At 38.3% G+C, this 14,190-nt stretch overlaps 1 protein-coding gene and 1 long non-coding RNA gene across 8 annotated transcripts in view; one reads left to right on the top strand and one right to left on the bottom strand.

Annotated features, from left to right (window-relative positions):
• The window catches only part of cux1a (cut-like homeobox 1a), a 123,041-nt gene that overhangs the window by 102,685 nt on the left and 6,166 nt on the right, over positions 1-14,190 (top strand). For 4 of the 7 annotated variants that reach the window (XM_082158244.1, XM_082158241.1, XM_082158245.1 and 1 more), the window contains 6 exons: positions 456-788; positions 1,029-1,188; positions 6,604-6,882; positions 7,382-7,402; positions 9,353-9,541; positions 13,638-13,938. In XM_082158244.1, coding sequence (XP_082014370.1) covers positions 456-788; positions 1,029-1,188; positions 6,604-6,882; positions 7,382-7,402; positions 9,353-9,541; positions 13,638-13,938 — 1,283 coding nt within the window. The remainder of the gene's footprint in view (positions 1-455; positions 789-1,028; positions 1,189-6,603; positions 6,883-7,381; positions 7,403-9,352; positions 9,542-13,637; positions 13,939-14,190) is intronic. The other 3 variants (XM_082158247.1, XM_082158246.1, XM_082158242.1) reach the window with 1 other exon arrangement.
• On the bottom strand, positions 1,522-6,591 carry LOC309489502. Its single transcript, XR_014202432.1, has 2 exons — positions 6,486-6,591; positions 1,522-5,633 (listed from the first exon to the last, which is right to left on the bottom strand). It is a non-coding gene; the product is annotated as an uncharacterized lncRNA (long non-coding RNA).

The raw sequence follows: 14,190 nt of genomic DNA, 5'->3' as shown, positions 1-14,190 counted from the left end.
TATATATATATATATATATATATATAATTTTTTTTTTATTATATTTATTTCAATTAACAAAAACTATTTTAATAGCTCGTTTTAGTTGTATATTGTCAATAAGTTGACTATATATATTTTTCTTTGCATCTTTAGAGTACTATTAAATGTGTAAATCAGAAAATATTCATAAAACAATGACTGTTAATACTATAAAATAATTGTGATTAATGTCATGATTTCAGACCAGTCTTTAGAGATATAGAAACTGAAAAAATTATATTAATTTCAAATTCTGTGTGTGTGTGTAATCTATGCCACCCGAACATCTATATTGCATACAGGGAATACTATTTCATCCATAAATTCAGAATTTACTTTATATTATTCCAGTCAGAATAATACTGTACTTGCACACTAGAATGCAGTTCCCTCATATGGCTAACCCCAACTCTATTACTCTTTGCCCCCACCAGAAGCTCCCTCGGCTGGGCAGCACCGCGCCCGTGGCTCCTGCTTCCTCTCTGGATTACTGGAAGGACTGGCCCAGCTCAGAGTCCCCGTACTCACAAAGTTCAGAGCTCAGTCTGCAAATGCCCAGCGGTAGCGAGACCCCTCAGAGCAGCCCACTGCCTTCCTCCTCGCCTTTACTGTCCCTCCCCAAAGTCGCCAAACCCGTGGTGCCCCCGCTTACCCCGGAGCAGTACGAGTACTACATGTACCAGGAAGTGGACACTGTCGATCTCACACAGCAAGTCAAAGACAAACTAGCCAAGAATGGCATCTGCCAGCGGATCTTTGGCGAGAAGGTCAGTGCTTTTCACATCAGATACGCTTCCATTGATAACCCATCCGTCGTTCTGCTAAGAAATGATTTGAGTGCTTGTGTGTCGGCTTCTTTTTTATACTCCATGCAAATGTATCACTTTGTAATACCAGCTGCATCTTTCTTCTTATTGCATCATAAAATATCTTCATATTAGTTTCAGGGCTGTTTTTCTCTGAATCTCATGTACCGTATCCCCTGTGTGTTTGTGTGCGGGTTGCAGGTGCTGGGCCTCTCTCAGGGGAGCGTGAGCGACATGCTCTCTCGGCCGAAGCACTGGAGCAAGCTCACGCAGAAAGGAAGAGAGCCGTTTATACGCATGCAGTTATGGCTGAACGGCGAGCTGGGCCAGGCACTGATGCCAATGCCCGGACAGACACAAGGTAACATCCAGACACTGTTTACCATCACACACTCATGTGCACAGAGGAACTCTTTCTACAAAGCATCATAGGTGAAAATACAATCAAACGCTCTTTGGCAAATTTTCCGGGTTCTTGAGGCACCGCAAAAAAGAGCTGTTTTCAATTTGGAGATTCATTCAAATTTACCTGAAAATAACCAAAAAGTTGAGAAGTGGATCAGGACAAAGTTTGTCCTGATTTATGATAGTTCATAGATTAAAATGATAAATTAAATTAAATTATCAAATAAAATAACAATTCTTTTGATTGCATTTTGGTCTTTCATTTCTTTTTTTTTCTTTTTTAAAAAAAATCTGATCAATGTCAAATATTATTTATTGTGGTAAAATGTGTCAAGCAGTAAAATGACACATTGATGCATCCTTCATGCATTTACTTATTTATTTTATTTTATGTGCCAAATTTCTCATGCTTCAGAAGTGTTGCATCGCAAGTGTTGCATACGTGCGAGAATGTGTTACACACGCTATCTGAAAATAGTTAAAACTGATTTTGTCCTCATTTTGTGAAGTGATGATATCACTTAGATAATAATTTAACACGCATTATTTCATGCTCTGCAGATCAGTAGTAGCAGAGAACCCGGAAGTTCTTGTGTGACCTCAGTGTAGTTTCATCTATACAAAGAAACATGCATAGTGGCTCAAGACGGATGTGAAAGAGCTTCTCGTTCTGATGTGGCTTTGGTTTCTTGGTTTCACTACTCACATCCTGAGCAGTCATCAAAGCCACCATTCATTCGGCTTTCTTATCATTTGGCATGGGCGTTTGAGAATGCAAAACTCTCCCTCCTATCTCTTTTTCGCCAATCACATCCTCTACTCGCTAAAATTAGATTACTAAAATACAGTATCTAGCTCAGAAAGTATCGCAGGAAGAAAAGCAAGCTGCCTGGCCTCATGTTGAGATTGCCAATTTTTGACACTAAAAACACCTTTTTTTCTTGATGTATATCTTGTTTGATTTCAGAAGTTTCATTTTGACTTAAATGGATGGCTTATAATACAGGGCACAACTGAGAAGCAGTTAAAAAAAAAGAAGAAAAACATTATTTCCTGAAAATGCTAATGGCTGCATTCCTTTAATGGTTTGACTAATACTGGTTTTAGCCTGGCTTGAATAAATAACCGAGGGCAAACCAAATCTCAGTGTATTTCTTCAATAGTTTAGCCAGCTGTACCTCTTTCGGCCCTACGGTGGGAGAATTTAAATAACTCATGACTAAATGGATTCAGGATCATACTGTTGACCCACTTTTAGTGTGCAGTCGTTATGCTAGGATAATAGCATTCTGTTGATCGATTTCAGATGATTATCAAAGCGCTACGTAATCATTAGCACTTATGTTTAGGGGCTTGTTCAAATCCCTAACCCTTAGCATCACACTTTGGTGCGTTATTCTTCCCGCATTGTTTGTGCTACAGACCTGAATGATAACTGAAACTGACTTTCCTAAGCTATCATACTTATGGATGTGAAAATCTAGTTATTATTTTGCAGTTCAAGGCCTTTTTAAAACCCGTCATGCTGTTTATTAGCAGTCATCAATTTTTATATTTCCGTTGACCTGAATTTCAAGGAAAGGCATTGGGGGGTTGGGTTAAATCGCTGCAGCGTGGATGGGGAGGGGGTCTGTCTCATAGGGGCCATCCAGAAAAGGCCCCCTGGGCTCTCTCAAGAGCCTCCTTGAGCTGTTGTAATCAATTAGCCCATCAGTGCTGGAATATATGATAATTACCCACCTCTCCTCCTCTGTGACTGGCTGCCGAACGCACCATCATGCTCCAGTGGCTGATTAATATGCAAATAATCAGCCGATGGAATGATAAATTGGAGTCAAGCTGTGCGTGTGAGTGCGAGGCCGATTATGATGAATAGCACTTGCTCGCTGTCCTACTTAAAGAAGCTTTTCTCTGTCATTTTTACCACAAATTAAGCCGAGTAATATATACATTTTAGCAATGAGTTCAGCAAGAGGTGGGGAAAAAAAGGAATAGGAAATTATCAACTTTGAACTGAGACTGTTAACTTCCATCCTCTTGTTTAATCCAACCTGGGGAGAATTTAAAGGGACCTTTGTTAACCACACACTAAGACAAAAACACAAGGTTATTGTCATTTTGAAATATTCCCTTATTTTTTTAAGTCTTTACATTTCATTACATTACGTTACATTGGAAATATAAGAAGTCTTGTATGCTCACCAAGGCTGCATTTATTTGATCAGAAATACGGTAAAAGCAGTAATATTATGAAATATTACAATTTAAAATAACTTTTTATTTTAATATATTTTAAAATGTAATTTATTATTGTGATACAAAAGCTGATTTATTAAATGTATTAACTGATTAATTAAACATTAACATTATAAATGCCTTTACTGTCACTTTTGATCAGTTTAAAGTCTTTGTTGAATAAAAATATGTATTTCTTTAAAAAAAAATCTTTCTCAGGCAAATTTTTGATTATATATTTTGTATACACTTTTATTTTTTGATATTGCTTTTAGTTTTTTTTTGTTTCAGTATAGTTTTAGTTTTCAACCCCTTTAACAATATTATTTATTGTGATGATGTGGTTTTCACATTTACCTGCCTGGAAACATCACGTACAGGAAGTGAACCATGATTGGTTGTTTTATATTTATCAAACACTCCATTCCTCTCGTATAGGGTGAAAGAATACATCAATATAAAAGCATTTCTTTTTAAACAGTTACTTTTTTTCAAACTAATTTTTTCCACTTTTTATTTGATTGTCTTTATTTTTTATTAACCCTAGTAACCTTGGCATAAGGATATATGTTTACACATACATTCATCCGGTGACGTGCCAGTGTGGATAGTTGGGGAAAAAGTGTGTTTAAATGAACTGGCCAGGCTTGACCGATTTGCCAGATAATCTGAACAGCAGGCACCATAATGGCCCGAGCTTTAGAGGGTCTGTAATGGGTTTCTTTCTTCCAGCTGCCCTGTTCTGTGCCTCACAGCTTTCAGCACGGAGCACTTAGCACTGAGCTAATGCACCTCAGCGAAAAGAAAAAAACACTGCAAATGGTGGCAGGACACAGGAAAGAGCCTGAATGTGGATTTAAAACGGGACGTTTTTGATGACTCAGATTGATTTAGGTCAAGTGATTGATACAGTATATGCTGGTTTATAGAAAGAGATGTGTCGGTTATTGCTTGAAAATAGAGGACTACTTCACCCGGAAATGAAACTTTGTCATCATTTACTCACCCTTATGTCATTCCAAACCAGCATGACTTTCTTTCATCCACTGTAACTGCACAGAAAACCACAATGTTCTTCAAAAATGTTTATTTTGTTTTGTGCTGACTTTGCCAAAGAAGGAAAGTCATACAGGTTTGTAATGACACTGTGGTGAGGAAATAATCATTTTCATTTTTTGGCTGAACCATCCTTTTCAGATAAACCATGTGGGAACATTTTAAAAAGCAAGCTACACACTAAAGGTTAAAAAAAAAGTCTAAAAGACTACCGGTATGTAGATGTGGTTGTAACACCACGCACGGTTCTTCCTGTTCGCTTTCTGTTGTCCTCTAGCAAGTGTCCTGTATATTGCCTGTCCTTACTGACCCTCATTAGGACGACACACTCAACCGGGCTAAAACAAGCTCTCCTCCAGGGTGTGTGTGTGTATGCGTATGCATAGGTGTGTGTGTGTGTGAGTGAGTTGAAGAGCACTACATGACCCCTCATCAGTCTCTCCAGATCCGCTCCTCTGAATGTCAGTCCGTCCTTGCGATCGTCCAATCAGAACCCATATAAGATTAGACCGCGCTGTAGTTTGAGGTGAGAGCGCGTCGATCGGATGTTTTCGGGCCCGTTCGGGTTTAAACCTGTTGTGCGCCAATGAGACTCAATCTCATCATGCATCAAAATTAGGGCCGGACAGATGTAGGCTTTCACGTTTGCGCCGCTTATTCCAGCTTCAGCGTGTGTGTGTGTGTGCTCAGCCACATGTGTAGCTGCATTAACCAGCTGTGTGTCCAGATGCGGTCGCCCCTCCCGTCCTCTTTATCACACGCATACGCACTGGTTACTTGCAGCATGTCACAGGAACATCCTGTCATTCCTGCACGTGTCCCAAAAACACCTCCTACCTCCCTCGTTCCCCTCCCACACAGAGACACACACACACACACACACGCGCAGACCATGCCGCCAGTCAAACTGTCACCAGGCTGTGCGTGGTCTTGCTGCAGATCTGATATGACTGCCTGCTCCCCGCCTTGAGCGCCCTGCTCTCTGCTTGCCGTGTCCCCCAGCTCGGCAGGCAGCTAATCCAAACTGACGCTCCCTCCCGATGCTCTCTTCACCACCAGCACTGCACTGCACTGCCACAGCAAACCAATCAGAGAGTCGAGCTGAAAGGGCTAGAGGAAGATGGGAAATGAAAGGGGAAGAGTATTAGAGAGCATGTTAGGTGCTTGATGTCTACGTATTAAAGGAACAATTCACTCAAAATGAAAATGCGGTCAATATTTACTCGCTCTTAAACACATACATATGTCTTTCTATTTTCTGCTCAACATAAAATTCATTATTATTCATTCTAATTAATTGTTAATGTTAGTTATTAAAACGTAACCCTTTTTATTTAAAAATAAACATATAAAAAAAATAAAGATGCGTAAGTTTGGTACAATAATAACTGTTGGTAAGAATTTTTTATGTTTTTGAAAGACTTTTTATTTCCACCAAGGCTGGGTTTATTTGATCAAAAATTAGACAACATATCTTTATTGATATAAATGATTCTCAAAACATTGTGCTGCTTAATATTTGTATGGAATACTTCTTCCATAAAATTCTTTGATGAATATAATGTTAAAAGGAAGAGCATTTATTTGCAATAGAAACCACACTGTCACTTTTGATCAATTTAATGTGTCCTTGCTAAATATAAATAATTAATTTGTTTAAAAAATCTTACTGATCCCAAGCATTTGAACTATAGTGTATTTTCGGCCTTGGAGATTCTTCAATAAAATATATTTTTTCTGTTTCATTAAAGTTTCATTGTTGGAAGAGCTAACTCGGTATGAACATATTAATTCTCAGAACACCAAACACGTTTAACTCCCTTCCTCCTTAATTTATTTGTCTCATTATGCTTCAAGAGAAGCTGTGACTTGGCATGACATGATGCATCTGTCACTGTCCATCACTTCCTGTTGCTGAGCAGGAGAACCTTGTTTAGGGTTACGGTTTCATTGGCTACTCACTCCATATTTAGACAGATCTTCATTCAGGCCTTCTGTCGATAAATAATGCCCAGCCAACGGACGAGGTCACGTGTTGCGTTGGCGCAACGTCTTAATTCGGTTCCTCTCGTTTCCATAGAGATTACTCCGAAGACCTCAGCCAGCTGCAGTCCTGCCCCAGAATCCCCTCTGAGTTCGGCTGAGGAGTCGGTAAAAAGCCAGCAGGAGGAGCAGATGTGCCGAGCGTCCATCCAGGAGCCCAGCGAAACTTCCGAGTCCCAGCCTGGCACGCCTCTACCGTTACCTCTGCCGGGACACGGGGGTCTTAGCATACAAGAGATGGTGGCAATGTCACCCGAGCTGGACACCTACGCCATCACTAAGAAAGTAAAAGAAGTTCTCACAGATAACAACCTTGGTGAGTGTGTTCAATTAACCCAATGGTGGCCAGTGTACCTCAGTGAACAAAATTTGGACTATCTCTAATCTACTCATAATTTATAGTAGTTAAAACTACAAACATTCTACGTTCTGAAAAAGTAATCCTACACTATAGGAATCGTGGTTGACTAGTTGAGTTATTCCTAGTATATATTTTTTTATATATTTTTGCGGCTGTTTTTTGCAAATTTTATTATCATTTTTTAAATATAGAAATTATCAAATATAAAAAAAAGATATACTAGAACTTTTTAATAACTTTAATGTAAAAATATTATTTTCAAATGTTTATATGAATTAACATAAAAAAAAACATTAAATTAACATCACAAACATTATAAGTATACATAACAACATACAAGACAATACTAAAACAAATCAACAACAATCATTGCATTTCAAATTTGAACAGCATTGGACACAAAAGGTAACTGAAAAACTTTCTTCATTGCATGTGGTCTCCCTGATGGCAACAGGTGAAACTCACCATGAAGAGGGTGAGACACATCCCCTACTATCACTAAAGCCTTTTGCTTGATTTTACATTTTATGTGTATAGATCATTCAGATGTTTCTGTGTCTTGCCAAATATCTTACTGGCTTCATTTACAATCTTGGACAGCATGACCCTGTTTTTAACACTCAAATTACCATACCACGAGGTCATGTTAAAAGTTAAAATATTTCAACAACATTTGCATAGACCATTTCAAGTGATTTAACCTCCTGATGAAATACAACCTTTGTTGTAAAACTAAATTGAACATCTATGGGTAGGCGGATTCACAACAGCTTTGGCACCTATGCTCTGTTGTTATGCATCATCATCATCATCATCATCATCAGTGTTCCGTGTTCTCAATGCTGGAATTAGGGAGATTTCATGCGCAAGGGAAAGTGGTCCGCAAATTGCTTGTCCAAGTGGAAAAGTTTGACGTTTTTTAGATATCGATCACCGAAAAACACACTGTATTTGAAACAAAACTAACTAGACTAAATCAAATGGAAAAAATTCAAATGGTTGTTAATTTGCATTATTTCAACTTATTTTTTTCAAAAATACCGATTTTTATTTATATATTTATATTTTACTTAAATGTTATTATAATAGGCTACTTGCATTTACATTTACTATGCTTGTGTTTTATTTATAATACTTTTTTTAAATGTATTTATATATTTTTTTTTTACATATCGTAACGTACAGTTAAGCTATAATTGGTGGTTTTCATTTACTAATAAGGTAGAAAAAATGCCACACATAAATCGACATAAGTCGTGTTTTTTATTTGTCGTCCATGATTTCGATTTGTCAGAAGCATTCAGCATGCATTTAATAGATACAGTACATCATGTTTTTGTCCTGGAGAGAATGGCTCTCCACATGAGAGGACAGGTGGAGGACAGGTTGGCCCTGCTTTAGCACTTAATGGCCGTCCACTCCGACTGTCCCTGCCATAATTAATGAGAGGTCGAATGAGAATGCCACACTGGACACAGCTACTTTCTCCTTCACTGTTTGTTTCAACTCGCATCAACCGTTGTCCTTATGTTCAAAAGAGAATTGACCAAAAACACCAGTACTTTCTCTTTGTGAACTTTGTGTTTACACTTTCTTCTTTTATAGTCATGTGATCACACACACAATATAACAAAGGAAAGTACGGATATATCGCGCAGACGACACCTCAGCGTGATACTGTGACGGTCTCTTTCATCTCGCAGATTCTCATTTCCCGACGTGATGTTTGTCTCGGGAGCAACAAAGATTTTGTTGTGCTCTGTAGTGGTATTGACCTGTATAAAGTGCAAAATGTAAAGACAGCTGTGTTGATACGAGTCTGCGCGGAGAGAGAGAAGTAATCTTCTGGGATCTCAGGCTTTTGTTTTACTCTGGGGAACATTTCCTTTTTGAACATAGACGGATCGCAGTTATTGTCGAGAGGATTCAGATGCCTTTTATTTAGGTTAAAAAAAAATTTTTTGAAAGCTTAAGCGGCCGTTGAAAACAGCTTGAAAGCACCTTGAAAACAGTTTGAAAAGTGCCTTGTCTTAAAGGTGGAGGTTAAAAGCGAAATCAGCAGGGTTTGTTTGATCAAACTTTGATGCCATATTACAATAAAAGCATGTTCTTAAATACATTTTTAATAGTAATATTGGCCCAGAATAAATGATATTACAGTGGCCTCAAAACACATTTAGACACTTAAGAAAGTTAAACTGTATGAATGTCTTCCATTTTATACCAAAATGTCAAACCAAGTGGCATTTTCCCCACGAGAAAAATAGCTCAAAATACATTAAGTAAAACATTTCACAAAAATAGGTTTGTTAATGCTAAAACAATAAATTGTCAAATGTTATTTGGACACTTTCAGGATGTCCAGCATGAGTGGAACATGTTGACATGAAGGTTTCTTGACAGATACGATTGTCTGTGTTTACAGGCCAGCGTCTGTTTGGAGAGAGCATTCTGGGTTTGACGCAGGGCTCTGTGTCTGATCTGCTGGCCCGGCCCAAGCCCTGGCATAAGCTCAGCCTGAAGGGGCGAGAGCCGTTTGTACGCATGCAGCTATGGCTGAGCGACCCGCGCAACGTGGAGAAACTCATGGACATGAAACGGATGGAAAAGAAAGGTAACCTCTCCTCTAAAGGCATCTGCCGCAGTCTGGCCGCACACCAACAAAGACCTGTTTGCAATTGTCTGTGTTGTTTCAGAATGTTTTTATTTCACTGTTTATTAAAGTGCTTCAGTTTGTTCAGTGTCGGTTTAGTTGGCAGGACGGTTGAAAGACTGTCTGGTGTGGGATTTTATTAATCTTTTCTTGTTTTATTACTTGACGTTGGAGCTGTGGTGCAGCAGATTGCTTGATCCATTGTGCTCACTTGGGTTGAGTTCAGCGTTTTTTTCACTAACAAAGTGCTGGTGCCCAATCTGGTCCTGTTCCATATGAAGAGAAGGAGGCTCAGGGACAGAAAAACGTTCCTCAGTGTGCAGGATAATGTCCTTAAGACATTTCATTTTTAAAAGAACAGCTCAATCTGGCTACATTGATGCAAAAACAAAACTTATAATTAACAGAACTATCTGACTTTTTGTTATTCTGCTAAATTACTTAAGCCACTTTAAAATCTCAAATTATTTTTTAATAAAAAATGTGTGATATGTAAAATGATTGGTGTATTATTTTCAAGTTGCTTCTGGCTGTTACAGCAGCTTATAGTTGATTAAAGACGCTGAATTTCGCTACCGTTCAAAAAGATTACAGTATATATATATATATATATATATATATATATATATATATATATATATATATATATATATATTTAAATAAGTCTCTTATTTGATCAAAAATACAGTAAAAACTGTAATATTATGAAATATTACTACAGTCTAAAATAACTGTTTTCTATTTAAAAAAAAAAATTATAATAATTTATTCCTGTGATGGCAAAGCTGATTTTTCAGCATCATTTCTCCAGTCTTCAGTGTCACATGATCCTTCATAAATCATTCTAACATGCTTATTTGGTGCTCAAGAAACACTTCATATTGTTATTAATTTAATTTCATAGTATTATTAATAGTATTCTTTAATGAATAGAAAGTTGAAAAGAACAGCATTTATTCTACATTTTGTAACACTATACATGTTTGTTTTGTCACTCTTGATTGATTTAATGAATTCTTGCTTTTGATTTGAATGTTAGTGTAAAAGAGTTTGTTACATTTGTAACAATATAACACGATGTTACCTGATGTTAAATGTACAAAGCTACGAGTAATACTAATAAATGAAGACTTGTTCTTACATCTTTCCAATAACAGAAAAAAAAAGCCCAGCATCTGTGTATTTTTCTGCACAACTATTATAGAACTGCCCCTTTTGTCATGTGTCCATATTTACATTCAGCACCTGCTAATTATGGGCAAGCGTGCGTTTGTGTTTATCCGGTATTGATTCCAACAGGCGCAGGAGTTGCAGAAAACAATCTTTAAGCTGCCTCTCGTCAGCGCGCCTCACTTTAATGTGAAGAGATGCGCGAGATGCCGGAGATGAGCCGGTCAGGCAGAGGGAGGCCTGATGGGCTGTTTGATTGCTCTTTTTTTCCCTCTTTAATAGCCCAGATGTGTCCTCTGGCTGCCGAATAGGCCGCACATGCTCTGTGAGGCCGCTCGTCGCTCCGCTGTCTGGATTGATGAGGGTGGGAGATGTCAGTTCCATGATCGACTGTGACAGGCTGACGGCTCTGTGGGGCTGGCTTACTTAAAGTCCACTGCACCCAGCGCCGGGCCCGCACGCCTGCGAGCTTGCAGCAGGCCAAGTGAACATTCCTGGAGTCATTAGGCCTGTTTAACACTCCTCTCGGGCTAAAAGTGACATTACTGGTGCTCCCTGGGTGACGATGACGATGATGGTTTTGTTATGAGTCAGGCTTTTGCGGTCCGTGTGCGCGGAGCGGGCGAAACTCGGGGGGACCTCCTCGTTAGAGTGAAACTGGCTCCACCATTTACCCCTAAAGCCCACTGTGCGCTTGCCAGGGACAGAAAGCAACAGCTTTGCTGTCGTGTTCTTTCTATCTGTTTTTGTCTCTCTCTCCACCTCGCTGTTTTTTGCTCTAGCTTTACAGAAAAGAGTATGAGTTTGACCTCGGCGCTGGCTAGAGGCACAAAGCAAATTAGCCTTGCTTGGCCCTTGTTCTGAGAGTTTTAGCTACCAGCGGAATCTTTTACCATTGCTGTTGCCAAAGGCTCCTCTTCTACAGACACTGAAACGCAACGGAAATGACAAATTTCACACACAGCTGTGTAGTGAGCTGTACTGCACTTTTTTTAATCAGAGCAGGGATATTGATGCGCTTGATGTCTGTTCGTTTAAAAAAAATTGAAAGACATACTGGTTAAACAGTGTTATTGTTTCTGTAAATTGTTCTTAGTAAGCTGTAAATTGTTTGAAGGAGGAGGAGTGATTGGTGTTTTGAGAACATTTGCTCAGCCTATCATGAACAGCTTTCTCCTGGCCTAGTTGGGCCAGTATTTCAGATTTGTACTTGCTCGGCCAACATTTTTACTGGCAATAACACTTTTAATCTGTAATATTGTAAAAAAATATTGTAGGGATAATGTAGAACGAGGCGGTTGTTATAGCGAATACAACCATGACAGGCTGATCGGGACCCCGACGCGAAGCGGAGAGGTCTTGAATCAGCCTGAAGGGGTTGTATTCGCTATAACAACCGCCTCGTTCTACATTATCCCGCTTATTACATGGCTACCCACCAAATAAATCAATAATTTGACACAAAATATTGATTTAAAAAGGAGTTTATTGATTTAAAAACGATTGTATTGCTTCCGCTAAAGAAAATAGTCCGTTCCGTCTCTACGGTTAGAATCCTGCGTCCATAGCAACGCTCTGTTTTTCATGGCAACGGTGTGTTATACTTCGCAGCGGTTTGTTATCAAGAAATAACAGACCGTATTCTACATTGGAATTCAACCAAGCCATGTAATAATACAATTTAAAATATATACAAAGTTCTGTCATGAAACTCTAGATGGCGCAGGCTGATGGGTCCTTAATTTAACCTGCTTGCAATCACATCATTATCTATAGGGCACAGCTGATTGGTTCCTGCTCTATCAGCAGCCAATGAGCTCGCTGCTCAACCTTCAAATACTTGGTTGGCATTTGCCTTCGAAGCATCATTACTCTGGTCTTTAGTGTCACATGATCCTTTAGAAATTATTCTAATATGCTGATTTGGTGCTCATGAAATATTTCTTATTATTATCAGTGTTGAAAACAGTTGTGCTGCTTAATATTTTGTGGAAACTGTGATACATTTTTCAAGATTCTTTTATAAATAGAAAGTTCAAAACAACAGCATTTATTTGAAATAGGAAATTAAATGTGTCATAAATGTCTTTACTGTCACTTTTGATCAAATTAATATAACATATAAACTTTTTTTTTTTTTAAATAAAAAAATACAGTAGCTGGAGATTTTACACTTACAATTTAACTTTGCAACATCTAGAAACAATTACGTTGAATAGACATGATGCAAAACATTGCTGATTTATCATTTTCAACCTTCTTTAATTGACTCTCACAAAAAAATAGATAATCTAAGTTGGGCATTTAGACCACATTACTTTATTTAAATTAACATAATTAGCAAAAAGCATAAAACATTTAAAAAAACAAAAAAACAATGTGTACGACAAATAAAAATACATGTACAACAAATGCAAAACTTTATGAAAGCATAGTTCATCAGGTTCTCTTTATCGTTAAGCCCCGATGAATCTACTTTTTGTTGGGGAAGTTTTTATGTATTTATTTATAGTTATTATTTTTGCAATGCTGGTGGGATAATGGTGGAATCAAATATCTGAGTCAAATTCACAAAGACCTTGATGCAATAATAATATTTGTAATCAGAGACTGCCCCCTACTGACTTGAGAGAAATACAGCATTCAAGCACTGTATTAACTATAATTGAATCTACAGCATCTAACACACTGTAACCACCATAGACACTGAGGGGGACACATTGCCCCCATCCCCCCCTTGTTATTTTTATTTTAATTTTTTTAAGTATTGACAAATCAATATGAGGCAATCTTGAATATTTCCTGTTCAACAAAATCATGTGATATGCTTTTGTTTATGTATATTCTCTGATTGAATTTACAGCTGTTTTCCATATGTGTTTTCCAGCCTACATGAAGAGGCGCCACAGCTCCATTGGTGAGAGTCATTCGCTGGACAGTGGTCTGTCAGGAAGTGACCTCATTCAGTGCGCCAGCCCCCAACACCTCTCCCAGCAGCAGCAGCAGCAGCAGCAGCCCCAGCAGCCCCATCTGAAGAAACCCCGTGTGGTTCTGGCTCCAGAAGAGAAGGAAGCTCTGAAGAGAGCCTACCAGCAGAAGCCTTACCCCTCCCCTAAAACCATCGAGGAGTTAGCGAGCCAGCTCAACCTCAAAACCAGCACAGTCATCAACTGGTTCCACAACTACAGGTATGGTGGCACTTAAGGCTGGTTCACACCAAAAAATATTACTGAAATAACTAGGGCTGCTCGATTATGGCGAAAATCATAATCACGATAATTTTGCTTAATATTGAAATCACAATTGTTTAAAACGATTATAGCTGGGTCAAATTGATATGATCAAAGTCTTATTTCATGATACGAGTCATTTTAAATGTTGGTGAAATTTCACAATTATCAATACTTCAGGAAAAACTAATACTTGGTAAATGAATGTAA

Source organism: Leuciscus leuciscus, assembly GCF_965113295.1.
Source record: "Leuciscus leuciscus genome assembly, chromosome: 24".
NCBI lineage: Eukaryota > Metazoa > Chordata > Actinopteri > Cypriniformes > Leuciscidae > Leuciscus > Leuciscus leuciscus.
Note: the sequence above shows the minus strand (reverse complement) of the source record. Positions and strands in the feature narration are given on the sequence as shown.